Below are 17,007 nucleotides of genomic sequence, written 5' to 3' on the forward strand. Positions count from 1 at the left end.
CGGAATGAGCACATAAAGCATGTCGTTCAAAAGAGTGCAGAGTATAAAGTGGCGAAGCGTTTAATTAACATGTCGTCTCCATTGTCGTTCAATTGAGGTCTAATATTCGCGCTCCAATCCCCCAAGCAACCCCAAGCAAGAAAAGGCGCGGTTTAGGGTTTTAGCAAAGTAGCGGAGTCACCCAATCCCAAATGGAAAAAACGGTCTCTTTTTTTGGTTTCTTTACGCGCTCCATCCGGAACTGAATTTCTTTTCTTGGTTTGAATTTTCAGCGAATAATGTGGTTATTTGTTTCAGGAAGAAGAAAGCGAAGAAGCGGTTCTGAAACGGTTGGAGGAGTCGGTGAACGCGTGTCCCGATGACCCCTCTCTTCATTTTGATCTTGTACTCCTCCTCTTAATTTCGTTCGAGTATTATTATTCTTCTTTTTACGTGCTTTTGTGCGCTAATTTGTATAAATTGTGTGAAATACAAGGGAGTCCTGTTGTGGGAGAAAGGAGGAAAATCGGAGAAGGAAAAAGCGGCGGAGCACTTCGTAATATCGGCCAAACTGCATCCTCAAAATGGTGCCGCGTTCAGATATTTGGGGCTTTATTACGCCCAAGTTTCCGCTGATACCCAGCGTGCTCTCAAGTGTTATCAGAGAGCTGTCTCCCTCAATCCCGATGATTCCCATTCTGGGGTACACGACTCATTCTTTTTCGGTATTCCATTTAGTAATCTCATTTTCCTTCCCCTTGATGAATTCCAAAATTGAACAACAACATAGGAGGCGCTGTGTGATTTGTTGGACCAACAAGGAAAGGAGAGCTTGGAAGCGTCGCTGTGCAGAGAAGCTTCTGCAAAGTCACCTAAGGCTTTTTGGGCTTTTCGGAGATTGGGTTTCTTGCAGCTTCATCAAAACAAGTGGTCTGAAGCTGTACAGAGTCTTCAACATGCCATTCGGGGCTATCCTACATCTGCTGATTTATGGCAAGTATGTGCTCTTCTACTCTTTCTTCCTCTCTTATATGTCATTGTTCTTGGTTTTGCTTTACAATGTTAATGGTTCGTTCTTTTTCTTGACTTAGGCTCTGGGTCTTGCCTACCAGCGTTTGGGCAGGTTTACTGCCGCTGTGAAGGTTTGTGTAACTTTGGTTTTTTTTTTTTAAACTTTTTATCTTTAAATCAATGCGATAATTGAGTCATATAACATGTAGACCAGTAACTTAAGAATTTCGTGTTTGGAAAGTATGATTCTTTGTGCCCAAGTGTAAGCTTGATACTTTTCCAGTGGTTTCTGTGTCTTTTTTTTATCATCCTGTTCGGTTTCTTTTAACTACTACTTCAATCATTATATGTCAAACTTATTGGGGGTTCCAACAGTCTTATGGGCGAGCCATCGAATTGGATGATACAGATGTATTTGCATTGGTTGAAAGCGGAAACATCTTTTTGATGCTTGGTTCCTTTAAAAAGGTAAGATTCCTTTGTGGGTTGAGGTCTTATTCGTCATAATTGACTATAGTTCTCCAATTTCTGTCTCATTTATTCATTGTGCTGATTTTAGCGCTATGCTAGTGGTTTTCATCTGTCTTTGTAGTTTACACTGTGCATGACAACTTGGTCTGTTCAGTCTGTAATTAACATTTACCCCTCCTGAAATGAAACTATGCTAGGATCTAATTATCTATCAATATTATGCCAGTTTTGAAGTAGGACACCTATTGTATTATTCAGTTTATAGCTGTCTTGCGTGATAATAGGTGGTGGGTTGTGGTTTTAGAGAAAACTGGATATTGGAAATTTCCTGAAATCAACAAACTTGGGCTTTTAAGATAGGTTTGAGAGCAGGAAAACTTTTGGACTCGTGCACCGTACCCTCAGAAGTTCCTCCCAGGGGTTGGCCTAGTAGTTGAAGCTTGTGGTCTTAGGGAGCATCACCCCATAGATCCCAAGTTCGAGACTTGCTAAGTGCAAACTCCCCCTTGGGGCCACACTCCCCCGGTGTAAAAGCCAGTGATTTATCCTGATCCGTGTAGGAAAACTTCTGAGGGTGCGGTACACGGGTTCGAGATTTACTCTGCTGAGGTGGGTCCAAAGGGACTTGCCTTTGCCTTCCCGAGGTTCCCCGTCATAAAAAAAAAAAAAAAGGTTGAGGATAGTGTCTCGCCCCAAACCCCAAATGGCATGGTAAGTAACAACTAAAATTATTACATTGTCCAAATTAATACAATACAGACAGAGCAACTAAAAATTCAGCAACATATTCCAATGTTTAAATAAACGCTAATCGATAAATTTGTCTCTGCATCAAAACTAATCAAAGTGTATTAACAAGAACTCCTTAAGATAAAAGACTACAATAGCAAATTTCAACTGATTCCAAAATTTAAAGTGAACAAAAAGAAATTAAGCAACCTAACATGAGTTGATAACTTAAAGCACAAGATATGGTCTTGGTAATTGGTAGGATTTAAATAGTATCGTATTATACATAACTGATCTAATGATGTGCAATGTGAAATTGATGCCCACGTTTCATGAAATAGGATATTGAGTAGATGTGTACAGATGCTTTCCTGTGAAGTTCAATTGCTTCTTTTTTGTCAACATAGTATGTGAAATTTCATATATGTGGTCTCTATGCATTAAGGGGGTTGAGCAATTTCTGCAAGCTCTAGATATTTCACCTCAGAGTGTGTCTGCACAATATGGGCTTGCATCAGGGCTACTTGGTTTGGCTGAGGAATGCATTAATTTGGGAGCTTTCAGATGGGGGGCTTCATTATTAGAGGTTAGTTGTCTTTAAATTCTTATCAAAATTACCAATTTCACAACATTGAAAGACGATCATATTCAAATTGATTGCAGGAGGCATCTAGTGTTGCAAAAGCGGGTACTCATTTGGCTGGAAATATATCATGTATTTGGAAGTTGCATGGTGATATTCAGGTTTAATCAATTCAATGTTTGATACTTGGATATCCTTTCCACCCTTGGTACCATTTATATACTTAAGGCATGACTTATTTATATGCTCTTTGATAGCTTGCATATGCAAAGTGTTTTCCATGGACGGAGCAAGGCCAGGGTTTAGAATTTGATGCAGAAGCTTTTAATGCTTCCATCCTCTACTGGAAGCAGACCTGCTGTATAGCTGCCGTATCTGCCAAACGTTCTTATCAGCGGGCTTTGCACTTGGCCCCATGGCAAGCTAATATTTATACAGACATTGCAATAGCTTCAGATCTTATATCCTCTTTGAACAAGAGTTATGGAAACAACTTAAATGCTTGGTATGATCTTGGTGTAATTTGCTCTTATACAGATCATTTCATATTGCAATATATTTGATTTCTTAACTTTACATCCTTTTTATCAGGCAGCTATCAGCGAAGATGGCTTTGGGGGCCTTGTTACTTGAGGGTGACAATAATGAGTTTTGGGTGGCCTTGGGATGCTTGTCAGACCATAATGCATTGAAACAACATGCCTTAATCAGGGGATTACAACTGGATGTTTCTCTAGCTGTTGGTTGGGCATACCTTGGGAAGGTACTGTCTCTATTCTGATTCTTATGTTCTTTTAGTTTTTATTATGTTTTGTCTGCATTTATGTGTTGTTACTTCTTTTTTTTTTTAGAAAAAAAAAATCACAAGCAACTAAGACTGAAAGATATGTAATGCCTTGAATTCTTTTTACGACAAAAATTTCATTTACTTGAGAAGAATTTGTGCTGTCATGCACATGATGTCATTCTGTTGTCATATCCACTTGGATGCCATGTGAGCAGCTTTGACACATACACCACACCCCAATTAAAATAAAGATCCCAACCAAACTGAATAGCATTCAAAATTTCACGTCAAAATCAATTGAGGGAGGTTATACGTAACCTAACCAATGTTCATGTATCCCTTCAACAAGGTTCAATTGGCTGTAGAATCAATTTATTCTAGATACATGGGTGATGAGGTGCCAATGCAGTCATTCACATAAGTGATGGGGCTACGCATAGGTTCAATTTATATGGGTCAATTGATTTTTTTTTTTTTTTTACTTATCAAAAAAAAAATCAATTGTTCCATTTCAGTTCATTGTTCTGTGTCTTCTATGAAAGGAAGGCTAATACTTTCTCTGAAAACTTCGTAAAGTAGATGGTTAGAGGCAAGAAGCAAGCTGCACAAGCCTTTAGGTCAACCTTTTACTTAGTTATGCAATTCCTTGCTTGATTGCTATTTTATGGTAACCTCATAAGCAGGCTGTCAAAACCAAGCTGGTCCAACTTGCCTTGAAGTTTGTCCATACAGTGGGCTAAGAACTGCTGAAGGTCTATGAACTGAGAACAGGTGGGCATGGCTTGGGTTGAGGTCTTATGAGCTGTGGGTTTATGACCTTGAATTGGCTTTTACTTTCTTGACTTCTAGCCTACTAGATAGTGATGAGACTGCTTTCAATTTTCATTAAAGGAAAAATGTGCAGCTAATGTAAACTTACTTGGTATTACTAGACATTGTAAGATTGCTATTGCTTGGTGCATCATATAATATAAAGCATCACGGCTGCAGCTTAGGAAGTGCTGTATTTTTTAATGTGTATAAATGTTTCGCTTTTTACAGCTTTATCGAAAAGAGGGTGCAAAACAATTGGCAAAGCAAGCATTTGATTGTGCTAGAAGTATAGATCCTTCGCTTTCATTACCATGGGCAGGCATGTCAGCTGATTTTCATGCTAGGTATTCTTAATTTCATATGGTGTGTTTGCATGTTATCTTCTTGCTTGGTTCGTGATCATTGGCATGAAAAATGCATGATTGATGTAAATTTATTTTCTGAACAGTTTTTACTAACAATAAGATGCTTGTCATTCTTTAGGAATCTTGCACCAGATGAGGCTTTTGAGAGCTGCTTAAGAGCTGTGCAGATATTACCTGTAATTGATTTGTTCATTTATCCACTTCTTTATAAGAAGGAAGTTAGAATGAAACATGAGTGTTTTACTCCTGTACTTAAAAATTTGATCCTTGTGCAGCTTGCAGAATTCCAAATTGGTCTTGCAAAGCTTGCTCTGCTCTCAGGACATCTCTCATCTTCACGGGTTTGGCCATCTCTGATTAATCGGCTGTAGGAGTAGCAATGTTGTTTCTTTTTTTTTTTTGTAAAACAAGAGCTAACAAGGTACATGCTTGAAAGGTGTCAATTTCATACTGATTCCAATTATCATGACAGGTTCATGGAGCTATCCTGCAGGCTGTGCAGCATGCACCTCACTCCCCTGAATCACATAATTTAAATGGGCTGGTTTGTGAGTCACGATTTGATTATCAATCTGCTGCTGCTGCTTATCGGCGGGCACGCTGCGCAATCAGCAGTTGTTCAGCCAGTATCTCAAAATCTTATACCAGAGATATATCTCTTAATTTGGCAAGATCTCTTAGTAAGGTAAACATATTGGACCTTGTTTTGTGGTTTGTTTTTTCTTTAGGGATGAATATATTAAACTCAAAATCTTATATTGCCGTACATAGTACATATGTTGTTTCCATCTCTGTTTGCGGTTCTTTAGCAAACACTTTCACGTGGTGCAGGCAGGGAATGCTACAGATGCTTTGCTGGAATGTGAAGATTTAAAGAAAGAAGGTTTGAACATATTTTTTTTAAATGTATATGGGGAGATGTAGTATCTACTGTATCTGTTTCACTTGGCTGATATATCATATAATTAACGTGTAAGGTATGCTTGATGCGGAAGGTTTGCAAATATATGCTTTCTCTTTATGGCAACTTGGCAAACAGGACTTGGCTCTTTCTTTTGTGAGAAATCTGGCTGCGAGTGTTTCTACTATGGAACAAAAATTTGTTGTGGCCTCTGTTAGTTTCATTTGTAGAATGCTGTATTGCATCCCTGGTCTGGATTCAGCAATTAATAGTATTCTGAAAATGCCCGAGAAACTTTTTCAGAATTCAAGAGTTAGTTTTATAGTGTCTGCTATTCATGCTCTTGATCAAAGTAATCGGCTTGAGTCAGTTGTTTCAAGCAGTCGATCGTTTGTTCAATCTCCCGTAGAGGTTGCTGGAATGCACTTCTTGATAGCACTTAGTAAACTTGTAAGTTTCTTATTCCAGCTTTTGGAATTTGAACCCCTCAACCAAACTTGGGCTTTATATATATTTTTTTTTGTAAGTCATTGGGTGTGATTGTCGATAAGATTGGATATTGTTATGCCTTTGGGTTATGCAGGTCAAACAAGGAACAGAATTCTGCCTTGGAGTTCAGAGTGGAATTGCTCATCTTAGAAAAGCTCTTCACATGTTCCCTAACAGCAGTTTGATGAGGTACATCTAATATTCAAGAGAAAGGTGCATTAATTTTCAGTCTATCCTGGGTTTAGGGACTGCCATCTGAGTACCTCTCTCTTTCTTTGCTAGGCATCATCTTGGTCTAGTTCTTATTAAGTCCACACCCATACGTCTGCCACATGATGGCTGAAATGTTGATCAATTGATCACACTTGTAAAAAAGAAGAGCTAGTGACAGCTCAAAGAAATCCAACTTATAGAATGCTTATATTCATGAATTGTGATCTCAATTCAACAACTTCTTGCACTAAACTAGCATAATGTACCCCCACACACACATCATTCCAGCACTTAATTTAGAAGCTAGCTTTAGAGAAAACTCCTCTTGATTTTGAATCAATTATCACAATTTATGCTGGTCTTATTTTTTAGCCCTACTAATGAATCAAATGAAATTATGGATTACTGTGAAATTTACATACAAAGGCCATTGCCCAGTTAATGGATTCCACAATCTAGACATTTTTTATTTGTTCATATAAAATAAAGAAATTTCATCTAGCATTAATTGCTTGGTACTTCTGGAGAATTATTGTAAGAATTAAAGATAAAAGAAAAAATAAAGTGCATCTCAAAACAAAATTGATTGGCGTTCGAAGTCATTCACGGCAGCAGCTTGATGGGAGCTTCTTTTATCTTTGTATAGGTGAAAATCTAATACATGTTTTTATCCTCTCTTTTTTTCTTTTTTTTGGCTTTTCATTCTTCTTTTTTGTTTCTGTTTCCAAGGAACTTCTGTGATATATATCAGCTATGGTTTATTTTTGTTTCATCAACATGTCTTCTAACTGCCTAGGATTTTGTGTTGTGGTGCATAATGTTGTTTTGAAAACTTTATGATTATCTTAATGATTATATCCTCATTTTAGAGTATCCTCTGACGAACTTGCTGGTAACAGGAATCTACTTGGTTATCTTTTGTTATCAAGTAAGGAATGGAATGATACTCATGTTGCAACCAGGTGTTGCAATATAGATGCTTCTGACTCTGCAAATAAAGTAGGTTTAAAATCAGCAAGCGAAATCCTTGGTGCTGGAGCTGTTGCTTGCTATGCCATTGGCAATAAGAATCGAAAGTTTTCTTTTCCAACATGTACATACCAGTGCCTGAAAGAACCTGGAGCTATCCAACAGCTGCAGAAGTACCATACCTTTCTGTTCTGCCTTTAAATATGAATTTTTTGTTGCAATTTGTCGTTCTTCTTAACGATTTTTTTACAAAAAAAGAAAAAGAAAGAAGCAACATGTTTTTATGTGTTTCAAAATTAATATCTTGTGGCTACTGTATTGAAGATGTTATACTGCTTTGGAAATTTGCAAATGAGATGATTGGCTTAACAAGTTCAGTAGATTCTTTTCTTTCTTGCAAGAATATAGTTTTGCACCCAGATTTCCTTTTACGTTTTTCCTAATTACTATTTTCCAAAAGTGCTTTTTGCATAGAAGGCTTCAGCTAGCAGGTTCTGGCTTTATTTTTGAGTTATCTTTCTCTGTTTCTTAATAGAAGAACTTTTTGCTCTTCCAATAAGAATGTTTTTTTATATATATATTGCTCTTTCTTTCATATGCAGATGCTTACGTCAAGAACCATGGAATCATAATTTTCGGTACTTGCTTATACTCAATTTTATACAAAAGGCGCGTGAAGAAAGATTTCCTCATAATCTCTGTGTTGTACTCAAGCGGCTAATATCTGTAGCTCTTTCCAGTGATTTGTACACAAAGACAGACATGTCTTATCAAAAATTCCAACTTTTACTTTGTGCTTCTGAGATCAGCTTGCAGAGTGAGGATAACATTGGCTGCATCAACCATGCCAAAAATGCTTCTACACTTTTGCTTCCTGATGATTATCTCTTCTTTTCGCACTTACAATTGTGCCGTGCCTATGCTGCAGAAAGTGATAGTTTAAATCTTCAGAAAGAGTATATAAGATGCTTGGAGCTCAAGACAGATTATCATATTGGTTGGATATGTCTTAAATTTATAGAATTACGATATAATGTGCAAAATGATACTAACATCTTAGAATTGAGCTTCAAAGAATCCTCAAAAGAGAGGAATTATTCATGGAATATGGGGATGGCTGTGTTTAATCTGGTGTGGGGTCTGATCTCTCTACGGAACGAAGATTTCCTTTCTGCAGAAGAGTTTCTTGCACAAGCTTGTTCTTTGGCTGGTGCTGAGAGCTGCCTCCTTTTATGTCATGGTATCTATCTATTGCAGATTGGGTTTTTGAGTACTTTTTTACTGTAATCTGTTCTACTGAAAATTATTTTTCATATTTACTGCTTTGTTCTAAACTCAAATAAAATACTCTACTGGAAAGATAAGTTGACCATGAATTATGTGTTAGGCTGATATTCAACAAAAATAAAATATATGCAATTATGTTGTACTGTATTCTCACCCTGTGTTAGTGTACTTGTTTGCCGGCAATTGTCTCTTAAAGATGATTGGCACTCCCCCACGTCTCTTCTTCCTGAAAGTTTTTCTATTGCTTCGTTCTATCTTGAAACTCTTGTGTGCAGGTGCCACCTGCATGGAGCTTGCCAGGAAGTTGTGTGATTCAAAGTTCTTGTTGCTTGCTGTAAAGAGTCTCACTAAAGCACAAGAAACCTCTGTCATTCCATTACCTATTGTCTCGGCATTGCTGGCTCAGGCAGAGGGAAGCCTCAATTCTAAAGAAAAGTGGGAGAAAAACATCCGTCTTGAATGGTTTTCTTGGCCACCAGGTATGATATTTGTTTGATGTGCGTGGGTAAGTGTGGTGCGATTGTTTACAGTGATTCGGTGGACCCTTTTTAGATGTAGGCACAATAGCAATATTATGGAGATTTTATGACATTAGCTCTTCCCCACCTTTAATTGTATTACTGCATTTTTACTGTATCACTAATGAGTAATGAACCAACAAATGACACGTATCTTGGGGGTGTTTGTCAAATTGGTCTGCTGGGGCACTATTTATTGGTCCTCTAAACGAACTCATTTCTGGTTTAAGTTTTGTTTTTATCTACGCTACAATAGAAAAAGAGTACTTATTTTCTGAAAAGTGCTTGAAGGTAGGTCACACAAGCATTCACGTAATTGCTGTCTATGATGGTTATACGAATTCAAAATTTGAATAATAATGTGATGGTATAAAATAAAGACTTCCATTATTGCAGAAAATTTGAAAAGGTGTAAAAATGAAGTATCTGATGAACAAAGTTGATTATAGAACTTCAGGAAATGCTAAAAGAGAAAAATGAACAATATAGAGCCTATATATTAAGAAAAAGAAGGCCATCTAAAGGGAGGCATCAATGTTCAATATAGCGTTGATACAAATTATGTCTACTGTTATAGATATTTTGTTGTTAAACTTTTCTGATGAGATTTGTATATTTCACAGAAATGAGGCCTGCAGAACTCTTCTTTCAAATGCATTTGCTTGCAAGACAATCGAAATCGGTCTCCATCTCTTCATCCAATGTGGAGTTGTGTCAGAGTCCACAGAGATGGATTCTTCGGGCAATCCATACAAACCCTTCTTGTACCAGATATTGGAAGGTTTTGGGAAGGTTTGACTTGATTCAGAGAAGTTAGGGTATAACGTACTTCAGCATCATGCTCTAATTCAAAATCTCGTACTTGATCGACTCATTTTGGCATGCAATTGCACTGGAGGGGGTCGTTACTCTAATTGTCTGTAGATTAATTATGTCATTATGCTGTTCGCAAATGGTTGTGAATTATGTAATAGTATTTTTTTACCATAGCAGGCAACAATACCTGTGCCGAATGTAATTGTCTAACCAGTTGCATGCAACTGAATCGTGTATTTGGAAGGACGGACATGAATTTGAAGTACAATAATCTCATTTAACATTTTTGTGCAGTCTGATACTGTATTTGAGTAGAATTGCATGCGTAAGATAACCCCAGGGAGAGAACAAATAATTGGCTCCCATTATTCGCCTTATTACATAATAGGTTCCCATTGCGGCATTACTAGACTTGATTGTATCAGTTCATTGTGCATCTTACAATCTCGAAACATGATATGTTATGCCATCTATCTGCCATTAGTATGACCAACTGATCTGGAACGTTCAAGCTCATCAGATGGATCCCAGTCCAATGAGGAGGAAAGAATCTTGGACAGAGTCATTAAAACTTCTGGCATTGCTGGGCGAGAGTTTAGATCATGAGCAACACAGCTTTTAGCTAGCTGGGCCATGGAAAAGGCTAAATCCAGAGGGTACTCGTGCCTGAGAGAAGGATCAACGAAGCGTCGCAGTTTCTCTCTGACATTGTTTCCTTCAAGCACCGGTCTTATGGATGGATACAGCAAGTCCTCCTCATCATCTCCTCCATGCTTGTCAGCAGCAGTTGCTTCTCTTCCGGATAAGAGCTCCAACATGACAACCCCAAATGCAAACACATCTAGTTTAGGAGTAATCACTCCATTCTCGATGTACTCGGGGGCCATATAACCCTGAGTGCCAACAACATGTCTGGTGAGTTGGAATCCATCCTCTTGATTCTCCAGTGTTCTTGCCAACCCGAAGTTGGAAATCTTGGCTCTAAAGCTGGAATCCAAAAGGATGTTACTGGTCTTCAAGTTCTTGTGGATGTAGGGAGGGTTGGTATAGTTGTGGAGGTAGTTGAGGGCATCGGCCACATCATAGGCAACCTGAACTCTCTGCTTCCATGCCAGTGGGGAAGAGCCTGGATACTTGTTGCCAAGCCAATCGGTGAGAGACCCATTCTCTGTGTACTCGTAAACGAGATAGGTGTTCCCACCGTGTACGCAGAAACCAGAGAGCCTGATGATGTTGCTGTGGTTGATCCGCTTCAACAAGTTGATCTCGCTGGAGACATCCCCTTTCATGACCTTAACAGCGGCATCATCACCCATAAAGGATCCCCGGTAGACTGACCCTTTAATTCTGTTGGCCTCCCCGAAGAACCCAGTAGCCTTCTGCAAGTCATCAAACTTGTATAGGGTCAAGGATTCCACGGCATAACGAACCTCTTGGGTAGAAAAAGTCCAGGAATTTTGGGAATGCGAAGGTGAGGGCTTGTTGGTCGGTAGGGACAAAGCTGGTGGGATTGGCTTGGGTGCCTCCTTGTGAGAGTGGCGGCCGCGGCGGCGACAGAAGAACCAAAGCAGAAAAGCGGAGAGAACAAGCAAAGCAGAAGCTCCGACGGCAACACCCACGAATACCCACCTTTTGTTGTTGTTCCTGGAGCCAGTGTTGATGGTGGTGGTGGGTGGTGGAGGAGGCGTTGGAGACGGAGAAACTGGTTTCTGAATTAGAGCGGGCTTGGTCTTAAGGGGAACCAGAATGGGGGTGAAAGGGAATATGATAGTTTGTTCGGTCAGCTCGTTTGCGTCGAGTACGCTCTGCTTGTCCACGCCGAATAGTTGGGCAATAGAAGAAATGTCGTCATTCCAGGTGATCATATATGTGAGCAAGTACTTGACTTCAGCAGCTATCTGGTTTCGAGTCGGGCAAGCACACCTGAGGGGCACCTCCAGATTGAGCCCCACCGTCAGATTGCGGTCACCGTAAGGGTTCTGAGCCATCAAGGCCTGGCAGGTGGTGAGGCCCTGGTAGGTGTCGTTGGCGACGAGGAAATAAGTCTCGGACTTGCTGCTCAACTTGTAGGAGGTATTGTGCTGGTAGAAAGGACCGGAACATGAACAATTATTGATCGGGATGAGGATCTGGGTGTCTGCCGGAATGGTGTCGAAGCTGGACATGTTGTTGGCTTCGGCAACAAGGTTCGGTTCGGAGCCCAAGAGCAAGCCGATGGTTGCCGGAGAATTGTAAGGAGGATTGGATCTGAAGGTGAGGTAGGCTTGGCAGGAGGTTTGGACGCCGTTGCAGGCATACCCATCGGTGAAGTTGAGGTCGTTGTAGCAGTCGAGCTGCTTGTTATTGACATAAATTTGTTGGGCTTCAAGTGAGACTGAGAGAGCCAACAAGAGCAGGGAGAAAAAGCAGTAGAATTGAAACATCTTCATTCTCATGGACTCAAGTTCATCAAACTGGAAAGGGGTTATTATCGTAACCCAAGGCCAAGAGAGAGAGAGAGAGGGAGCAGTGAAGAGTGGGGCGTAGTAAGTTGGACTTTTCAGCCCTGGACTGTGATTGCGTGTTGAATTTAAGGCAAATGCTATTTTTAAATTTAATTTGGCTTGTTCGTTCAAATGCCACTCCTGACTCCTACCGCTGTCCTCTTTATCTCCTCATCTTTCGTCAGCATTGCATGTGAATGCACAACTAATGCCGGTCAAGCACGTAACGTAGGAAATTAGGAAGGACTAAGGAGGGTCGCAGCCATTTAAATTTTCCGTGTTATTTTTTTATTTTATTTATATATATATATATATATAGCATTGGCAGCCCATCAAATACGGATTCGACTTATTATTAAAATAACAGCATATATATATATATATATATATATATATATATGCTGTAATTTAATTAACAGTCAAGATTAAATTTTTTAAAATTTTTTATTTTTATTTTTTCTCTTATTAAAAGTTTTTAAAAATAAGTCAACTTTAAGATTCAATTTTGACTGTTGATTAAACTACATCATACATGTTTTATTTTAATAACATGTAAGCCGAATCCATCAAATATATACACATACTCGCAATTGGGAATTGGGAATTGGGAATGTCAATCTCAGCCCCACCATGGTGTTCTTACGTTACGTTAGAATTTAGGTCTTCTACCGTGGCATATGATCCAGATCCTGGAATTCCCAGGTCATCACCTCTCTCTCTCTCTCTCATTGAGTCATTCGGTTCCTGATTTTGGTTCTATTATCTAGTTATATATAATAATAAATTGTTAATTTGCTACCTTTATATGCTATATTGTATAATATGTCTTATATAGTTATGTATTATATATTTATACTATAGATAAATGTCTAAAAGTTGTTTTAAAATTTGGACTTAAGTTTGCTCGGATCATACATTAAAGAATTTAATAATCTAGCTCAAGCTCGAATTAAGCTCGACCCTGCTCAAATAGCATTCTTAACGAACTCGAGCTTGAGCTCAAACTCGCTTGATATTTAAACGAGCTGAGCTTGAAAACACATTTCATAACTCAGCTCGAACTCGAGCTCAAGTATAGCCATACTAGATCCCGTGGCACAATAGCACTCATGGTTTTCTCCTTTCCTTTTTTTTTTTTTTTTTTGGTTGTTCAATTACTCTTTTCATGAATGAAGTTTATAAGATCATCATAATAAATGCAATGGCAGTTTTATTCTTTTGTTTTCTCTTTTTCTCTTCTCAAAAACAAAACATTAACGATCAACTCAAACACAAAAATAAAGCTAAAATCTCTATTCTTATAGTACGAGGAATCTATTGGGCATTGTGTAGGATAGACGTAAACATCTCCGATATCCCTTCCTCTCTATTATTTTGTTACATTCCCTCATTTTTATTATTCTTATAAATAAGGGGAAAATGCAGTTTGTCGCTTAAAATTTTAAGGGTTTTTCAATTTTAACCTCAAAGTTCAAAAATTGGCAATCTACCCCCTGAAGTTTCAAAAATTGTCAATTTAAACCTTCCGTTTAATTTTTCCGTTAAATTGGATGGAATTTTTTTTAAAAAAGCCTAAGGTAATGATGTAATTTCATAGATTTCCGTCAATTTTAACGGAAAAATTAAACGGAGAGTTTAAATTGTCAATTTTTTAAACTTCAGGAGGGTAGATTGTCAATTTTTAAACTTTAGGATTAAAATTGAAAAATTCCTGAAACTTCATGAGATAAACTGCATTTTCCATTTTTCCCCTATAAATAATTATTTTACATAATAGGTTTCCCTTCCTACTATAAACGCACTACGTTAACGCCACTTAACAGTGATATCACTCTTATTATGCATGCATCTCACAATCTGCAGCATCATCATCATCATCATCTATCTGCCATGCGTATGACCAAGTGAGCCGGAACGTTTAAGGTCGTCAGATGGATCCCAGTTTAACGAAGAGGAATGAATCTTGGACAGAGTCATGAAAACTTCTGGCATTGCTGGACGAGAGTTTAGGTGATGAGCAACGCAGTTTTTAGCTAGCTGGGCCATGGAGAAGGCTATGTCCAGAGGGTACTCATGTCTAAGAGAAGGATCAACGAAGCCTCGCAGTTTCTCTCTCACATTGTCTCCTTCAAGCACCCGTCTTATGGATGCAGACAGCAAATCCTCCTCATGATCTCCTCCATGCTTGTCATTAATGGCTTCTCTTCCGGATAAGAGTTCCAATATGACAACCCCAAAAGCGAACACATCTAGCTTTGGAGTAATCACTCCATCCTCCATGTACTCGGGGGCCATGTAACCATGAGTGCCAACCACGTGTCTGGTGAGTTGGAATCCATCCTCTTGATTCTCCAGCGTTCTTGCCAAACCGAAATTGGAAATCTTGGCTCTGAAGCTGGAATCCAAAAGAATGTTACTGGTCTTCAAGTTCTTGTGGATGTAGGGAGGGTTGGTATGGTTGTGGAGGTAGTTGAGGGCATCGGCCACATCATAGGCAATCTGAACTCTCTGCTTCCACGCCAGTGGGGAAGACTTGTTGTCGTGACGGTGAAGCCAATCGGTGAGAGACCCATTCTCTGCGTGCTCGTAAACGAGGTAGGTGTTCCCCCCGTGTACGCAGAAACCAGAGAGCCTGATGATGTTGGTGTGGTTGATCATCTTCAACATGTTGATCTCGCTGGAGACGTCCCCTTTCAAGACCTTAACAGCTGAATCATCACCCATAAAGGATCCCCTGTAGACTGAGCCTTTAATTCTGTTGGCCTCCGAAAAGAACCCGGTAGCCTTCTGTAAGTCTTCAAACTTGTATAGGGTCAAGGATTCCACGGCATAACGAACCCCTTGAGACCAGGAATAATTTTCCTTCTTGGTGGGTGGTGGGGACAGAGGTCGGAGTGGGTTGGGTGCCTTGTTTTGAGAGTGGCGGCGACGACAGAAGAAGCAAAGCAGAAAAGCGGAGAGGACAAGCAAAGCAGTAGCTCCGACCGCAACACCCACGAATACCCAGCGTTTGTTGGATTTCCCAGAGCCGGGTTTGAGGGTAATGGTTGATTGGGGAGACGGTGCTGGAGGCGGAGAGAGCGGTTGCGGTGGGTGAATTTGAGAGGGCTTAAGCTTGGTCTTAAGGGGAACTAGAATGGGTGTGAAAGGGAATGTAATGCTTTCCTCAGACAACTCGTTTGCGTCCCAAATGCTCTGCTCCTCTACACCGAATCGATCCGCAATAGTGGAAGTGTCGTCGTCCTCGGTGGGCATATAAGTTAGCAAGAAGTTGACCCCAGCCGCCGTCTGTTTGGAAGTCGGGCAGGCACACCTGAGGGGCACCTCCAGATTGAGGCCCACCGTGAGATTGACGTCAGCGTAAGGGTTCTGAGCCATCAGGGCCTGGCAGGTGGTGAGCCCCTGGTAGGTGTCGTTGGCGACGGTGAAGTAGGTGTCAGATTCACTGCTGAGCCTGTAGGAGGCGTTGTACTGGTAGTAAGGACCGGAACATGTGCAATTGTTGATCGGGATGATGACCTGGGTGTCTGCGGGGATGGTGTCGAAGTTGGACATGTTGTTGGCGTCGGCAATGAGGGTGGGTTTGGAACCCAAGAGGAAGCCGATGGATGAGGGAGAATTGAAAGGAGGAATGGATCGGAAGGTGAGGAATGCTTGGCAGGAAGTTTGGACGCCGTTGCACGCATACCCATCCGTGAAGTTGCGATCGTTATAGCAGTCGAGCTGTTTGTTGTTCAAGTAAATTTGTTGACCTTGAACTGTGTTTGTGATATCGGGTTCGAGCAGCAACACAACCAACAACACGGCCCAAATGCAGTACAGTTTTTCACACATTTTCATTCTTCTAACAACCTTTTTCTCAACTCAAGAGTCAAAACTCAAAAGGGGATTGTTATTCTATCCTATTCTATTCTGGGGACCGGGGCCTCAATTGGAGATGAACCTAACATACATCCACACACACAGAGAACAGAGCAAAGCAGAGCTGAGCTTCAGTGGGTAATGACTAGTGATGTGTGGAGGAACTTTTGGGGCTGGGGATGTCTTAAATTTAAGGTTTTTAAGGAGACTCTCTCTCTCTCTCAAGTCAAGTCAGCGGAAATCAACGCGTCTTTAGTTTGATCGACTCTTTTTGTCTGTCCACTCTCATCGTTTGTAGAATTTTCTTTCATATAAGGCGTCTTTAGTGTTCAACGTTTTTAAGGAGACTCTCAACTGTCTGTGGAAATCAAAGCATCATTTTCTGTGTAGAATTTGCATATAAATGCGTGTTGACTCAAATGCACAAATAATCAGTCAACTAGTCAAGCACGTAACGTAGGATACGGGGTGGGGTATCCGCCATTTTCCATTAAAAGCAATAGTGACGGCAGCCCATACAAATATTTACGCGGTAGGCCTGGCCCAAACCTTTATTCTTCGCTTAAAGTCTAATGTACAGAATACTACCCCACCTGACATTTTAAAACCAAAATGGCAAAATGAGAACATTTTATTTAGGTTTCTTTTCTATATGATTTTTGCTCAAGCTCCCCACCCCCGCGGTGGTGAACGGGGCAGCTATAGGAAAGGGATAAACAACGAGCAAATAAA

The 17,007-nt window shown here is 40.0% G+C and overlaps 2 protein-coding genes and 1 pseudogene across 2 annotated transcripts; 1 reads left to right on the forward strand and 2 right to left on the reverse strand.

Moving 5' to 3' along the window:
* The first annotated feature begins 41 nt into the window (after window positions 1-41).
* LOC132189043 (Tetratricopeptide repeat (TPR)-like superfamily protein) lies at window positions 42-10,224 on the forward strand. Its single transcript, XM_059603519.1, has 21 exons — window positions 42-203; window positions 298-384; window positions 476-682; window positions 770-976; window positions 1,071-1,121; window positions 1,366-1,458; window positions 2,636-2,776; window positions 2,854-2,934; window positions 3,031-3,278; window positions 3,365-3,536; window positions 4,602-4,717; window positions 4,857-4,914; window positions 5,014-5,079; window positions 5,211-5,423; window positions 5,570-5,621; window positions 5,716-6,089; window positions 6,223-6,317; window positions 7,241-7,483; window positions 7,913-8,550; window positions 8,873-9,076; window positions 9,739-10,224. Exons 1-21 carry the CDS (start codon window positions 192-194, stop codon window positions 9,930-9,932), a joined length of 3,552 nt encoding a protein of 1,183 aa, XP_059459502.1. The 5' UTR covers window positions 42-191; the 3' UTR covers window positions 9,933-10,224.
* Window positions 10,225-10,273: 49 nt separating this feature from the next.
* On the reverse strand, window positions 10,274-12,518 carry LOC132189044 (protein LYK5-like). Its single transcript, XM_059603520.2, has one exon. The coding sequence runs from the start codon at window positions 12,364-12,366 to the stop codon at window positions 10,402-10,404; it is 1,965 nt and encodes a 654-aa protein (XP_059459503.1). The 5' UTR covers window positions 12,367-12,518; the 3' UTR covers window positions 10,274-10,401.
* A 1,520-nt stretch (window positions 12,519-14,038) lies between these two features.
* LOC132189045 (protein LYK5 pseudogene) lies at window positions 14,039-16,405 on the reverse strand (annotated as a pseudogene).
* Between the last annotated feature and the right edge of the window lie 602 nt (window positions 16,406-17,007).

This window comes from Corylus avellana, chromosome 9 (assembly GCF_965113065.1).
Source record: "Corylus avellana chromosome 9, dhCorAvel1.hap1.2, whole genome shotgun sequence".
Taxonomy (NCBI): Eukaryota; Viridiplantae; Streptophyta; class Magnoliopsida; order Fagales; family Betulaceae; genus Corylus; species Corylus avellana.

Bases quoted from the DNA above. Each gene is read 5' to 3' on its own strand.
- LOC132189043 (XM_059603519.1), top strand. The intron at 6,090-6,222 runs GTAAGTTTCTTA...TGGGTTATGCAG, and splicing joins TGATAGCACTTAGTAAACTT to GTCAAACAAGGAACAGAATT. The intron at 9,077-9,738 runs GTATGATATTTG...TATATTTCACAG, and splicing joins ATGGTTTTCTTGGCCACCAG to AAATGAGGCCTGCAGAACTC.
- LOC132189044 (XM_059603520.2), bottom strand. From the start codon at position 12,366: ATGAGAATGAAGATGTTTCAATTCTACTGCTTTTTCTCCCTGCTCTTG.